The sequence below is a fragment of the Lissotriton vulgaris genome, chromosome 2_2 (assembly GCF_964263255.1).
Source record: "Lissotriton vulgaris chromosome 2_2, aLisVul1.2, whole genome shotgun sequence".
NCBI classification, from domain to species: domain Eukaryota; kingdom Metazoa; phylum Chordata; class Amphibia; order Caudata; family Salamandridae; genus Lissotriton; species Lissotriton vulgaris.
This window is the reverse complement of record NC_141688.1, coordinates 217408273-217425345: the sequence shown is the minus strand read 5'-3', so window position 1 is coordinate 217425345 and position 17073 is coordinate 217408273. Positions and strand designations below refer to the sequence as shown.

Genomic DNA, 17073 nt, shown 5'->3' with positions numbered 1-17073 from the left:
AAATCATCCTTGATCACTTTTTGGTTGATACTTCAATTCAGTATTAGCTCAAACATAGGCATTGTCTGTAGTTGTAGTGAAAGACGGTCCATTTGACATCAGTAGTTTAGCTAGAATCCTTCTGTTTGTGTTAATTCCCCTGATGGATATCACTAGATGTAGACATGTGTTCTGGAGTGGTACACTCCAATGGTCTGGGACTGGTACCTCTTTTCTGCCACATGCGCTATGAACACTACCCTTAAAAATTAAGTGTTGATGTTTTTCTCCATATGTGGTGAAGACTTTGAGTTTTCTGGATGGGATCCAATTCCTACCATAGAAGGACTAATATATCTTGAAAAATATGCCTATTTGTTTTATTTCTACACTCTTGTGTGTCTCTACCAAGCTAGCACTTCCTGTTTTGATATTGAGTGGTTGGAAGGAACATGGTCCTTTCCCATATTATGGAGATGCTGGGGGACTTTGTTCCATATAGCCATTCGTATATAGCAAAGAAAGATGAATCTAGGAGGCAGTGAAGGGACTCATTGGCAGGGAGATATGAGCAAGCCTCTTTAGATTTGTACACCACCGGCAGCGTAGATCTGACGCTCTCTAGTTTTAGTATTTGTGCCATGGATAGTCTTAACAAATTCTTGCAATGTCAGTCAAACTGGTGATGATTTGGCATCTAGTAAGATCTGCTTAACAATATGTACAAAGAGGCAGGGTAACAATCGTCAGCTTGGTGGTCTGGATATGTTTCTTTAACTTTCAGTAAGAAATTATAAAAATAAATCACGTTTTAAATACATTTTAATTGCAAAATTGTTGGCATCAGCAAGCTAAGGATCATTTTGACCATCAGTATTTTTATATGGTTTTAAATGCCTCCCATTTTTGTGTTAGGCACCGGAGCGTAAATGGCCACTCGGGTGTTTATGATGAGAATAAATATTCAGAGCTTGCATTGCCAAGTCTATCCTTGCAAGTTGTTTCATGCGATGCCAGCCTTTGTTCATTATTCTCTGCTGTCATAATGCATTGAAATATATCTCTGTTAATGCGGTCACACGGAGGGGGGCCATAACACACACCACTAGTTCTCTCGTTTGTATGTATGTATAATTATTTAGCGATATGACTGATCGCGTATTACATGCCAAGAAAGTACTTTTCAGTACTACAGCCAAGTGGAAGACCTTTTTTAGGGCTTTTTTTTAATACCACCAAACGCAAACTACATTTTTTGTGCCCTCCCAGATAGCAGATAAGGGTACTGCAACACATGAAGATATATCCACCCACAAGGGTCACGTTAGCAAGAATAACGTACCAGTCGACTCTTGGTAGATGCAACAGATCCGAAAATGCGATGACAAAAAAAGTTTGTTAAATGAGTCTTGAAAGCGTATCAGTAACAGATGTGGTTGCACTCAGCAATCAACCTTTTGTCAATCTCATTATATCTTAGCCTAAGCGCTCAAATAAAAGTTGTCCATTTTATTTCAAGCTCAAATGTCCCACCTCTCTTTTTTTCTCAAGCTTCACTCCTCTCGGTATAGGAAATGTTCAGATCATCTTCATACAATCTAGTTCTTCATAAGCCCATCAAATTGCTCTTCCTGGTATCTCCATTTTCTTAAAATGTTACTCTTCCCCCATTAATAACTTCCTGCTACCTTTCACTTTCAAACCAAACAGTGCTTTTCTTTGTCTCTGTTACCTTTACCAGACCTCAGTTGGTAGTCAAGTTCAGGAACCGCGGACATTGACATCATGACTTCAGGAGGACATTCCTGAGGAACTGCACTATTTTAATCCAGATCCCACAATTAAAAATGTGTCCTTCAGAGGTTACTTAAACAGGTTATAAGTCACCAATCTCATCCATTTTTTTGATGAGTCTGGCGTAAAAGTAAAAATTCGGTTTTTATACCCGATGGAATTTATACATTTCTTTAATGTTATTGTGATAAAAATAAATTAAATATGCCAACAATAGCAGGTGATAGTTCCTAGTAAAAAATGTAGCTTGTACAACTGTGAAAGGCCGATGAATTACACTGGAATAATGCAGCAGTGTTATTCCGTTTGGTCACATTTATATTTATGTCTGATAAGATATGAAAAGCGGTATAGAGAGTTTAGTGATACGCGAAGACGTTGCCTTTTGAGGCCAATTAGAGCTAATCTCAGAACATGGGCAGAACTAGGTTCGAAACCCAGCTCAGTATTGTGGACAAATAAATCTCCTGGTGTCTAAAAAGGAAGGAAATGCAACTCAGGTCAGGTTCACTCTATAAAAAAAACTGTAAAACCATAGATGCATACTAGTTTGCTGCCCAACCCCAAATTGGAAATTGACGCCATCAGGTGATTCCATGTCATACCAACAACACTAAACTTTTCAGCAGCAATTGTGTGAAGAGAGCACATATGAAGGACGATGAGGCTGAAATCCAAAAATACAGCTGCAAAAAATAAAAAGCACAAATTGGAAGTTGCATTGTGGAGAACTGCAAAAAACAGTATAACAATTGGAATGGGAGTAGATAGTTAATGAGTAGAAAGAAGGGAGAAGACAATTTAGGTCTGCCATATCCTTTGTACACTGGTCATAGGTAAAGAATTCCCCTATTAAAACCTAAAACAATGTCTGTGGAGTGGGGACCTGAACCTGGTGCAGTTGCCAACTTTTAATCCTGAGGCCATATCAGGATGTTGCGCTTTCCCTCAGGGATTAGCTGAGCGCTAGCATTCATGCGATTGCACTTTGTTAGGTACATACTTTTAATTTGGAACTCCTCTGGGTTAATGCAGGCGTTCCCAACAGCACAGAAACAGCGCTCAATGACTGTGGCTCTCCATTCCTGAGATGTACTGTACGCAGACCATGAACAAACCACATAAGAATAGGTGCAGAACTGCAAGAATACCCATCTGCTTCATAGGGGTGTGGCATTGAACTAAACATAAACCAGGTATAGGATATTACTAAACTTAACAGTAGCACAAACATCTAACCTCCTGCTCAACTGAAAGGTAGTACACTGATGTAAATTAAGGATCTGCTTACAGGATTGTTGACCTAGAGAGTCAGAGATCATTAAGATTAGGTGTCCTCACCTCACCCCATGAAGATGCGGCACGCTCATCAAACCTGTTTTGATCAATACGTTTGAAAAAAGAGGAACCCTGATCGCCAACCTTTCTGAATACCCCCACCGTTTTATTATCTTATCTCCCCACACACTGATTTGACAAGCATTAGTCTTTTTGTCTTCAGTCACCTGCTACTCCTACAACAGTAGAACATTTTCAGAAAGAAAGGATATGCAGCACCTATTTTGTCCTTTGCCCAGCATTAAAGCACTATGCAAACAGACAACATAATTGTGATAGGGCAGGGTTGTAAGTTGTTCTGAACTTGAAGGGGGATGTCTGAGTGTCCATGAGAGGGTGGTCACTGATAGGTATTTCACCGACATTTAAAGACAAAATCAGGGTCACTCACACTCCGCATCATATTCCAATGCAAGACTGCAGCCTGGTGAGATGTTACAACCAAGTAAAAGATTGCATTAAAGTCTATCAGTCGTCCATAGCAAAAAACAGAGAATTGTAGGTGTGTCTGATTCTGCTTGTGTGCCTGTTTGATTGTTTCCATGTTCTGTTTTGCTTTGCCTTTGATATGAAGCAACTCTATGCTTCATTTCTTTTAAAGCTTATGTCTGCCTACTTCCTGGGCCTTGGCTCAATGTCTACCCTAAGTGTCCCCACGAATGACGTCTTAATCTCCCCACAGGTCTATAATTCTTGATTTTGCCTGCTAAGAGGGCAGTGCGCACTGATAAAGCCAAGAAATGTATCAATTAGGTTGGCATTATTTTCTCCCCTCCGATCCATTATAACCCTATATTGCGTGGTACTTTTTTCTTTGTTTCCCTTTGACTGCCATCAGAAGCGTGGAAATGTGCCAGAGGAGACAACAAACAAATGGAGGCAAAGAGTTAAGACAGCCATGGCTGGTGTGAAATTGGTACATTTTCCATCAAATTTACGGAGAATCCAAAATTTTTAGTTTTTGTGGAAACCCAACGTAGATACCTACTTTTTTTCCATCATATTATGGCTGTAGATTTTTTTTAACCTCACTCGCCACCATATTTTTTGCAAGCACATAGCTTAATGTATTGACAGCACTGCATGGCTTATGTTTGGTTTGTAGATTGTATGTCTTATTGTCACAGAGCACGATTCTATTTATTAGAAACATCTGTGTTGTAATATGTGGTGTCTAGTGCGCATGCGCATTTTCCACTTGCCTGATAATGTTTGCTTTTGCTTAGTGACTTCATCGTATTGATATGTTTTGAATATTGTCATGATGTTCATAATACCTTTTCTTTACTTTCTTTACTTTAAAAAAACTACAACATGTGGGATTTGGCTAGTACAGTTCTGGCCCTGAAATTTGCACTGCCTGACCTTTGGCTCTGAGTTCAGGACCATGGACCATGTGATACAAACTTTCAGCGAATGATGTTTCGACAAAATTCCAGTCCAAGTATGGGGCATGCCAAACCTGTCATTTCTATTCTGTTAGGGAAATAAGCTAATTGCCCACATTATATACTACTAATTTAAAATTAAAATAGAAGTTTTTTTCAAAACAAAACAAAGTACCCTAAAATGAGTGTAGAATTTAAAAATATGCAGTAAATAGAAATGATAACAGTGGGAGAAAAATCTCATAACTAAATCCCTTAAATAAAAGCTTATGCACCCTTCCTTATTTTGAAATAAAATATTTGGCCTAAAAAAAAAACTATCATTTTGTTACTTTTGATACGATAGTTTTACTTGATTTGGCTCTGATGTTACATTAGTTTTTACTCATCCAGTTTTTGTATTAAATAAGGATGTAATTGCATTTTGCGTTCTGCCTACCAATCTCCCGATGTAAAGTCGTCTTTTGTTTTCTAGACGGATAAAGAAAAGCTGACCTGGAAGGATCGGTTACCAGCGTATTTTACCAATTTCGTTAGCATATTTTTTATGGTAAGTGGTATTTAGTTATAAGCATTTTGACTAACAGTGTGGCCAGCCAGTTCAGATGTTCAGTGTCTTTTAGTGTAAAAATAAGAGAGGTTAAGAATAGGGAGTTAAAATCCATAGCCCCTCTGGAATGCAGAACAATGACTAATTGGTCTAGGAAATGTTTTACGTTGGTAGATGACCAGGAATAACTTCATGTAAGATGGCGCTGCATAGTAGCTGAAAGCATCTTGCCCCTTATAAGACTGAATCCCTTACGAGCACAAGACCCCAGAGTAGTAAAATTACCTTGTTTTATACCAAGATAAAAAGTCTTAAAAACTATACACGTATGTGGTTGAAACAACACCTATTGTGACTCTACTACACTTGAATTAAGTTAACATTATAGACAGTTAGCTTTTCATTGTTAAAATTCCCAACTTTAATGGAATTTACATGTGTTCTAAACATAATGAATCCTTTTTGGTTTCCGCAGTAACGTGCTATTTGCCGAAAAGCGCTTCTCCCCCATGAATGGATAAATCATCAGTTTTATTATGTTGAAAACAGCACAGTACAAATTTGTTGGAGTGAGGATAGTTCTTTTTATTTATGGTTTGCACTTTGTTGCATCCATTTCACTAATTTATAATTTTTCCATTGAATATTTTTAATGAAACAAAGAGGGATAGCCTTTGTCATTTTCCATGTTGAGTGTTTTAATGGCACAGAGAAGAACAGCCGACACGTGTTTCGCCCTGTTCGGCAAGTAAAGTCAGGGCTTTCTCAAGGCTAGTTAAAATCATTCAATTGTACAGTGTATCAGCATCACTTTCTTGCATATCCACATGTTTGATCGAATTATTATATAATTATTATTATTTTAAATAAAGTTTCACATGATTTCTTGAAATTACATCATTTCCCTTTAAATTTATTAAAACAAACGATGCACTTTGATCATTAACTTATATTGTGGCTATCTTAGAGTGTGTATTGGTAACATACATTTTACCTAAGAAATATGGCCTCACAGCTGAAACAAAAGTATATATCTATATGTATGTATATACATATATATACCAGAGTGTGCGCTTTATTCAATTCATGTGGGTGACATATATATATATATATATATATATATATATATATATATATATATATAACTCAGCTCCTCCTCGGCTCTCACAGCATTTCAAGCCGCAGCAGCGCACGCTTGCAGACGAGGGAGATGTACCACAAAAGTCAGCAGAGATGAAAATGTATTTACAACCTATATATATATATATATATATATACACAGAAAAAAACATGGGTTTAGTTAGTTGTACTTTTTACAAGTTGAAAACCTGAGAAATTCTGCCATTATAGTTAGTTCAGCTAACTATAACATGCGCCACCGCACTGCACTGCTGTTGACATCACATATTACATCATTCATGACATGGTCAGTAATATCACTGATGACATCACTAATGACATCACAGATGACATCATGCAGTGACTGTGTGTTTCTATAAAGTTGAAAAATGTCATATATATGCTGAGGTGTATTGAAGAATGAGTGAGTGTATAAGTGTCTGGATGAAAGATTTAGTAGGTGTGTGACTGACTGTATAAGTGAGTGATTAAATGTGTCTTAATGAATGGGTTAGTGACTAAACTGTGTGGATGTCTGTATCAGTCTGCCTTTTGTTGTGTAAGCTGCTGCATGGGTTGGTGAGTAGCTACAAGAGTGTCTATATGGGTTATTGATTGGTCGCCTGAGTATTTGTATGGGTCCCTGAGTGCATGTGTGGGTGGGTGGGGGAGGTATGACTCTGTGCATAGATGTGTGAGTGGTTGATTCACTGGGGTATTGGTTCAAGAGTGCATGTGGTAACAGCTGTATGGGTGGGTGAGTGTGTGTATGGGTGTGTTGGGTGTATGTGTTGTGTTTTGGTGAGTGTATGGATGTCTCACTGGTACATGTATAAGTAATTACATTTGTAAAAGGCAGTGTATGTGAGAGTTGGAGTATATAAATGACTATATGTGAGAGTGTGAGTGGCTATATGCATGAGTGTGTACTTGTATAAGTGATTGTATAAGAGAGTAAGTATGCATTAGTATCTGAATGAATAAGTGAGGCGGTGTGTGTTTAAATGTATAGATGAATAAATGGGAGTGTGATTGCTTCTTTGCATGACTGACTAGGTGTGTGAGTAACTCTGGATGAGTGGTGGTGTGTGAGTGTCTTAATAGGTGTATGAGTGCATATGATAGTGTTGTATTGATGAGTGACTGCATGTATGAGTGACTGTATGGGTGAATGAGTGGGTGTGTGTGTGTAGACCTAGGAATCGGTGAGTGTGTGTAGTAACTGGTATTGGTGTTTCTATGGTTTCAAAAATGGTAGTCTGTATTTCAGAGTAGGTGCATCAAAGGTTATATTAGGGTGTGACGACGTGCATTAGATTTTCACGTGGATGATGCCATCTGTGATTTTATTTGAAATGTCATCAGTGTTGTCACTGACCATGTATGTGACGTCATCAGCAGTGCATTATGGGGGTGCGAGTTATATTTAGCAAACTAACAGCGGAATTTTTCAGGTTTTGTATGAGTGAAATGTCCAACTAACTAGAATGTCCCTGAAACCTGTATTGTTTCAGTGAAAATATATATATATATATATATATATATATATATATATATATATATATATATATATATATATATATATATATATATATATATATATATATATATATATATATATATATATATATTATTATTTTCGAGAGAGAGAGGAGAAGGGGAGATAGATAGATCTATATACCTACAGATGGATGGATGGAGGGATAGAGAGAGGGAGGCAGGTAGAGAGAGAGAGAGAGAGAGAGAGGCAGGCAGACAGTTAGGTGCTGTGTTCCCAGGATATTTTACTGCCTCTATGTTCCTTGCACTACTTGGTCAGTATTGCAGAGACAGTCTCGTCCACGTGGAAATGAATAGATTTGGGGCCATGAATGTGCCTGTGAAGGGCTGGGAGGGCCGGAGAAGTGTCAGTTGCCTGTCATTAATATTTTAATTTCCCTAAAGGCTCGCCCTCCTCTGCACATGTGCACTTGAAATCTATCCATTTCCGTGCAGCGCCTATATTTAGCTGCAGGCACTGCTTCGTGACACATAGCTTGATTTATGACGCCTCATATACATTTTCTCTTATGGAGTCTTAATTCGTACAGAAAGGAGGTGATGGTTCTAATCTGTATCACACATTATAGACCAGATGCTGGACGCAGGCATACAGCAAGAGTATTTTTAATCTCGAGGGGAGCAAAGCTTCATTTGTGTTTACAATGATAACAATTTAATAATAATGACCTGCTTTTTTTTTTTTAAACATCCTTTTATTAGAAGGTATCCATACAGTACATCGCTGGGGGCAGTGTCCAACACCGCCTTATCATAATGATGCGAATCATATTACACACAATAGTGAAAACAATATATTAAACCATGATTTACGGCATTTTCCGCATCTAAGCACGTACATGAGCTGCTTTAACAAAGATTCAGGTACCTTTCTATCATCTCCTATCGCTGTTACCGTGCGCTGTATGCGTGCCAGGACCATTTTGTACTGGAATTAGAGACCCCACAATACCAGATTTGACACCAAAATATTACACAGAATGACAGACCACAGCAGGAAGGGAGAAAACACAAAGGAACACTTTGTTTTATGCCACTTAAGAGAATTCAGCTAGGTAAAATGAAAACGTGCTTGCGAAACCATGGTCCTTGCTGTCATCCCAAAAGAGAGCCCTCATCCTTTGTGTCCAGTGTGATGCTGATGTTTAGAAGAATAGATTGCAACAATTCCCTGCTTATTTCTCAGTCTGATGATCTAAATCACTCAGATTCAGCGCTACAGAGATGGTTGATGGACAGGAGTTGGCTGGTCAGTCCTTTACCAAGGACACCAGAAGACTTCAGTCAAACCCAAGAAAACTCAAGATGCGCGCTTGGAGAGATCGCTGTTAAAGTGACAGGAGACTCAAAGCGATAACAAACTGAAGGTGCTTGAGGGGCACTCATGTTCTTTTAAGATGCCGGACGTGGGAGTGAGTGTGCAAGAAACTTAACCTGCTCCCCATCAGAGCCTTGTAGTACACCTGCACTGTGTGTTTGTTGCATCATACCGGACCTGTGGTGCAAGGCCTTGGTAGCATCGCGCTCTCTAAGACTTCCCAATTGACAGACAAGTGTGTCCAGAGCACCGACAAAATAGATGCATCATAAGTGCATAGCAATACCCCCAGTTACTTGGCACTTAAACTTGAGCGATCGGGAGGATGCAGACAATTGCGAAGTGCGAGTTCACTACTACTAAAACCACAATCTTTCTACAAAAAGAGAAGTGGTTGTAGTTCATTTTCAGGGATCGCACCGAAGATTTGGAACTCCCTACCACCAGTGGTTCGTGGAATCTCTTCCTTTACCTCCTTCAAAAAAGAAGTAAAAATGCTTCTAATGAACACATTCAAATCCAAAGACTTTAATTCTATGTTGACAACCAGTAACCTATTCTATCCATATACTACTGTCTACCTCTGTTGTATTGAATACCGAATTTCAGAATGTATGTACGCTGCCTCAACCACCTAATGCTTAATAACTGTGTATTGTGAAGCGCTCTGATCCCCTCGTGGATTATTCTTTGATGACTACTAGTCCCCTATGCTACCCATATACTGCTATCTACCTCTTTTGTACTGAATGGCGAATACCGAATGTATGTATACTACCTCAACCATCTAATGTTTAATAACTGTATATTGTAAAGCGCTCTGATACCCTTAAGGGTCTTGTTCGCGCTATATAAAACTTTGTAAATAAAAAAGCATTTGCAATGCAATAGGTCTTGTTTTTGCAAGAGTTTTTGCTGTTGGCATTGGACATGACAATGCCTTTGATTAAACTGTTTTGAAAATTAGCTCATAAATGAAAGGCATTATCATTTAGAATGCTAATGGCTGGAACTGTCGTAGGTGCGAGACCAATAGCAGTGAAATGAAGCGGCCACCATTGTCCCGTGTTGCTTGGAAAGTCAAAGTACTGGTGGGAGACTGAAAGGAGTCCTGCTGGGTCAAAACTAAGATAGCATGGCGTCCAAAAAAAAAACGATGGACTGTGATGCTGACTGAGTAATTACCAGTGTCTGAGATTAATTCAAACATGCCATCCATCACCTTTTGTATACTTCCCCACAAATACATATGCATTCCCATGCTATTTACATGCAATGGGGCGATAACCATTTACTACTAGTCTTACCCAATAAGGCAATCCATTATTTGATGGCTGCCTCTATTAGGGGGGCAATTTCAAAAATGTACTTTTACTGTGCGCGTTGAGGAGCTGGATTTGCCAGAAACCCTTTGAATAATAATGTTGTTTACTTCATGTAGAACTAGCGTGATTAAGTGGTTGGAGGCGCTGCAAAAACTTTTCCAAGAATACGAGACCACCCTAAATTTAATGCAAAACATTTTACCAATGCATATGGCTGTCAGTAAAGTGTATCATTTTATCCCTGTTGTTAAAACTTTTTTATTTTTTTTAAACACTTTTTCTCGAGTGTAATAGGAGTGTGTGTTTGGCGGCCTCTACATGTTCTCTGAATCAGCTTTGAGGGAACTCAACATACTGAGTAGTTTATGTTCCAAGCTTTACTTCAATTCCAGTAGACCAATCACGAATGGTTTATATTGGATATTAGCTTTTATAAATCGAAATTCTTTTTTAAAACTAAGAAGTTATAACCTAGGTACGTTCAAATGGGTAGGTGAAGTTACCAACTAAAATTTATCAACAGAAAACAGAGAAACTAAAACTGCAAGTTCCAAGAAGCAAATGGAAATGTGTCCATAGTTGTTCGTTTAAGGCACCCAACCAATAAGCCATCACTTATGTAAAAGTAGCTTTTTCGTGGTGACATCTGTGAATTTGTCAACGGTAACGTGCATATTGCTCTGAACCACCATGTGTAAATCCCCTTTACTCACTGACAGCCCACCCTCCCAATCTCTTTACCAAACAAGCTCCACAGCAGGTTTTCTTTCCTGGATCGGTCTGGAAGCCCTTATTTACCTTTCGGTGCACACGCACAGTCCCTGTAGCACAACAAACAAAACGTACAGGCAGAGTCCAAGTGATATTTGTTTGGTTTCAGTGAAGCATAACAAATATGCAATGTGTACGTTACTGTAAAAAAAAAAAAATGAAAAATACGTACCAGCAAGAGAAGGAAAATATTTCTTTATCACTTTGGGCTCCCTGGGTGATCTGTGCCCCATCCCAGCTTTACGTGCGAGGACAGACTGTGCATTCACTACCCACTTGGGCATACTGTGGATACCTCCCCATACAAACAGAAATGTGCTATGTCTTCCACCCCATCTTATCTCACCCAACACCGAGTCGGTCCTGCCGGAATTTGAACATGTACCAGCAACCAGTACACAACCCGCTGAGCTATTTTACCTTCAAAGTAAACCTCACATTCTCGCAACTTAGGATTGTTTCTTAAACAATTTTGTCTTGGGTTTGGGGGGGGGGAGATCCAACCAATTATATTTTTGCAGGAGATGTTTGTACAAACTTATCACAAAATAATAAAAAAAGAATGGAGTAGGAAGCAAACATTTTGTGAACTTCACGTCATAAATGTACATAGTTTCGTCCGCTGAGAATATTCTGTCTGTCTCTTCCTGCGATTGGCATCTCACTGTCACGCTCCTGAAAAGGTGGTTTGTAACAGTGTACCGCTATGTCTTCGGTGTACTCCCACCCATTTCATTATCAGCATACACTCCTTACCTGCGGCCTTCACATCCCCTGCTACCCTCGGATACTGGCCCTAGGGCCTGCCTCACGTCCCCGGGTTGCACATTGACAACTTCTGTGGGTAGGAGGGCAAAAGTACCGCGACTAACAAACTTGGAACCGCAGAGGAGAGAGGGGACATTTTTTGTAAGAAACAGGGAACCACCCACCACTACGTTTTATTTGCGTCATTTGAATTCATAAGTCAAAGAAAGATTTAAATGGCAATAAACCGCCCAGTTTAGAGGCAGAACCCTAGCTTGACAGTATTTGTAATTGTAATTTATATTTATATAGCGCATTATCACCAACGGTCTCTAAGCGCTTGCTTTGGGAACCCGTCCTGGTTTTTCCCTGTGAGATAACCCGTACTGGGCACCCCCAAGGTGAAAGCCAGGCATCCCGCAGCGGGGGGGCCATAGTGGAGATTAAGCAAGCTATTGCCCGGAGTTGCAGAGTGTGAACCCGTATTTCGAGCAGGCACCGAAGCGAGAATTATCGAGTCTGTGGACATTTTTGGGCTCAAGACCCTGCCGCGTCAGGAATTGAACCCTGGTCTGACCTCTGCTTCATGGTCTGCCTCATCTAACCATTGAGCCACACTTCTCCACATTTCCTCATATGTGGAACAGACACAGCACAGACTGAGGGCTCTCAGTGAACACCAATAGGTACAGCACTGATACCGGCAGCGCCAACTTGCCTCACAACACGCGCATCAGCTGCAGCACCATTGTCATTTTCACACATGGATACAGCGGCAGTACAAGCTTCGTGACACATAAAACAGATGGAGCCTGTTCAGCAGCAGTACACGCCGCCTCCCCCAGGCCATGCATTATAGACAGCCATGTAAACAAGCTTCTCACATGAAGAACAAGCTGTCGCAATTGAGCAAATTAAAAAATAAGCTGTCTCAGTGAAGCCGACGGGAGGAGGAAAGTGAAAGTGCGCGATGCGCGCGCTGTGTAACAGCCCTACACCTATACAGGGGATGTGCACGTGTACGGAGTGCTCATCTCCTGTCGCCATGCGCGTGTACATCACCTGTCCGGGCGCGCACATGTTTTGTCCCCTTCGCACACCAAACAGACAACAATAGTCTCACCAAGGCGAAGCAGCACATGCGCTGGGATCGCTAGGCGAGACCTAAAAAAGTAATATGGAGAGCAGGGTGTCTTAGAAAATGAAGAAAAGGGAGAAGAGATTGCCTATCAAGAGGTGTGGATCCTGGGAGTCCTTGAACTATGGGAGAATTCCTCTGTGGATGCAAGCGCTGAACCAGTGCTCAATATGTAAGGGCGCTGGTCAGGAGGCCAATGCAATGTGCACTAATCATTGCCCTTGCAATGCTGCAATAGTTCAGAATATTTCAGCAGAGCACACATGGTTTTGCCATTAGTTGTTTTTCATTTAATTTGTCAGAATGTCTGTGCCTCAAAGGAACACATGTTCAGTGTTTTGTTGAAAGAAACATTTGCATCTTTTCTAACTACCTATGCTCCTTTTATGAAATTCTTGAGACGTATTCTATTTAATACTACAGATCTGGTTCACGGAGTCAATTTAGAGCAATATCTATGTGCAATGTGTATGTACATCTGAAATAAAGCTCTTTTTAGTGTCACTGCTCACCCTTCGCCAATTTAAATGGAATCGCAGCAGGACAAGGTGTGACCTGATGGGAAAGAAACATTCTGCATCTGTTGGTCTTATTTTATTATAAATTAACCCCAGCCAGATTCTGGGAAATCAATATGTATGCATTTGTAACTATTGGTATGACCCTATTTTACAAAAGAAAATTGTCCTTTTAAAGTAATTGTAAAAGTGCAGGTTATAGGATTTTCATATATATGTGCTAACAGATGTACTTACTTTGGTACCAGTCAATAATGCAGTTTTATTGTCCTCTGCCGAGGGCTGTCCTAATTTATAAAGGCCCCAAGTTTGACTATTAGACCTGACCCATGCGTGAGGGTCGATAAAGATGGAGACAGCATTTAACAACAGTTAAGGCAGAGACTGCAGGGCCCACTGGGCGTAGAATGTTCCAAAGTAAAATACCAGAAACAGAAAGAAACATAATCAATCAATCCAGATTGTAGAGCGCTTTACTCACCTGTGAGGGTCTCAAGGTGCTAAAGGCGGGGGTGGGAGGGGGGAAGCAGCTACTGGTCAAACAGTCAGGTCGTATGGCAGCTCCTGAAGGTCAGCAGGTCCCTGGTCTTACGTAGATGGGTGGGGTGGGTATTCCATGTCTTAGCTGAGGTGGGAGAAGGATCTGCTGCCTGTGGTCGATCGGCAGTTGCGTGGGACGCTGGCGATTCAGGGTGTAGAAGGACAGTAGTTCGTTCAGATATTCTGATCCCTCATTGTGGAGTGCTTTGTACGCGTAGGTTAGGAGTTTGAAAGTTATCCTCTTGTTGACCAGGAGCTAATGCAGGTCTCGTAGGTGGGTGGTGATGTGAAGGACTGGGCTCTTTTGGACCCAGCGGTGCCAGGGCACAACACCTGAAACCTTCGTGGGTAACCTGCTCCGGCGTACAAGTCACAGAGACACGGGACACTTCCTTCGGCGTCAAAGAGTCAAGGTTTATTTACTGCAGGGAACACAGAAGTCACAGGAAGTACATCGAGTGTAGTTCGGGGAGACTGCTTCAAATTGGTTTTGTGGATCGCTCCTTTTATACAGTTTTTACCCATCAGATAACATGAGACACAATAGTTTACAACCCGGTTCCCACATTTAGCTCTCAGAGGGGTCGCTTTGGTCACTTTGAAACACATAAGGTCCGGAACATAAGTGCGGAAACATTTGGCGGTTCCCAACTGTAAAAACCCATCTTCCCACCATTAGCAAATTCCAATCAGCAGTAAAGTAGATCAAAATAGGAACGAAGACAGGTGCAGAGGAAGACGGAGACAGTGGGGAGATCGGAAGGGGTGTAAAAGGGGAGGTAACGAGAAGCACGAGATACAGGCATCAAAGGGACGTGCCTAATGAGATGCACGGCTGAGACAATAAGTCCGTGCGGCAAGATGAGCCTCGAGCGGCGCCATCTGCCTTACAGTAGCAACCCCCTCATCATAAAGACACTTTCAAAGAACATGTGTCTTCCGCAAATATCTTGGGAGTCCCAGGGTCGCGAAGCGGACAGCGTCCGTTCGCTGACTACTTGAGGGCAAGAGACAAAATGGATGCCGTATCTAAGATGGAACCCGTGGGTACAGATGAAAAACCCACGTAACAAACGAACGGTTTAAGCTAGCACAGGGAAACTGCGCACACTTACTAAACTCGTCATTTGCGGTTCATAGATACTAGACTCGACCATATTCGTACGAGTCGAAAACACCACTGACAATTGTCACGGAACCTCAGACGCTCCTTTTGCCCTCATGTAGGCAAGCACTAGTCGGAATCATATTCGATATTCATCAGACCATCAAGATGTCGTTGTAGCATAGCTCTGTCCAACCGAGTCCCCTTGGTAACAGATGGTTGTCTCATACACGTTGTAGCACAGAGGCCACATAAGGCAGGACCACACTGCACACAAAGGCAACACGTGAACAGGAACACTACCACAACCCCGATGATCATCAGAATCTTCCAACCCCAAGTCGATACCAGGCCCCAAAACCATCCAAGTAACGTCCAATCCCCTACATCCACGTGTATGGATTCGGAGATCTTATGCAACTTCGAGATGGCTTGATAGACAGTAGGAGCATTATCAGGTATAAAAATGCAACAGCTCGAATGGATCACTTTACATACCCCACCGCGATCTGCCAAGACGACATCTAAAACCATACGGTTTTGCAACGTCATAAGTCTCTCCGCCTGAAGTTCTGAGGTGATATTACCAAGGGCACTGGCAGTAATATTAGCTGTCGATTCTACCACTCGAGTCAAATGTCTCAGGTTCCTACTATTAACCATAGGTCCCCAAAACGGGAGGAAACCCTTGAAAAAGTCTCCTGCCTCTTGACCGGCAGTATCCTCTTCGCTAATTACGCCTCGTACAACTCTAGTCTTATGATAATCGGCATCTACAGTAAACGTCGGAGGCAACAGATTTGCAACGAAACATGAGCCCATGAAGTCTGTGGGCAACCATGTGTATGCACGATCATGACAGATAAAGTATGTACCCTTGGCAGCCAGAAACACAGGGGTCGGGGACATTGGCAGAAGGTAACTTTCAGTGCAAGCACTTACTCCAAGTGAGGCTTGCGAACCACGACCCACAAGACAAAGATTACCAGTGTGGGGCACGACCCATATTGGAGACGAGCTTTTAAGCTGCTTTTCATTAGTGAACGTACTGTATTCCCCTCTACTTAGGACCCTATAGGCTTGTACCTCTTCTTTAGGGATGAGAAAAGCATCATGGATCTCATCTTCCATATCCGCTATTGCCATCGATAGCACCCACTGATACGAGGTAGGACCAGGGATGGGGGAACGTTGTTCTGGAGTGGGGTGGAAACCCAGTGCACTTCGAAGCATTGTTTGAAATGCTCGAGCTGACCCTTGGGAACTATACGGTAACACCAGATATGGAATTCCCTTACCCGTAGTATGTGGCATCAACCCACACACCCAACAATTAGTAGTGTTAACCACTAACTGATGCTGATGGAGGAGCTGGATAAAGGAATTGTTGCGGAATTCTACACGTCTAGCCTGTTCGTGTTCCGGTAACATATGAAAGGAATGAGGAGAAGCAGTAGAAGTAAGATTAGGGTAAGGAGTAGGAGTAGGGGTAGGAAGTAAAAAGTAAGACATAGTGTAATACACCCCACCCGCCAAGAATGCAGAAGCAGTCAAAAACAATACAAACAATTGGAATACAACACATTTAGTACGACTGAGTTTCTGCAGTTTGACTCTGTACGCCTGAGCTCCTTCCAAATCGTTCAGCTTCGAAAATGCCATTTCCCTACGACCGTCCGCAACGTTTCTTGACGCACTTCGTTCTGTGCAGCAATAGTCAATTCCCAGGAGTTCCTAGGAACCGACGGCCTTTAACCTAGCGTCAAGACCTACTGTCCAGAAGGAAGTACGCGCGCGGCCCTACGGCCCTCAATACACAATATGTATTTTATTTAGCACAATATTTCAGCTGTGGAAGGAAAAGATACAAGGAAAAATCTTAA

At 41.3% G+C, this 17073-nt stretch overlaps 1 protein-coding gene across 3 annotated transcripts in view; it reads left to right on the top strand.

Annotated features, from left to right (window-relative positions):
- The window catches only part of LOC147729263 (anoctamin-1-like), a 921928-nt gene that overhangs the window by 780765 nt on the left and 124090 nt on the right, over positions 1 to 17073 (top strand). For 2 of the 3 annotated variants that reach the window (XM_086959572.1, XM_086959574.1), the window contains 2 exons: positions 3950 to 4027; positions 4975 to 5049. In XM_086959572.1, coding sequence (XP_086815698.1) covers positions 3950 to 4027; positions 4975 to 5049 — 153 coding nt within the window. The remainder of the gene's footprint in view (positions 1 to 3949; positions 4028 to 4974; positions 5050 to 17073) is intronic. The other variant, XM_086959573.1, reaches the window with a different exon arrangement.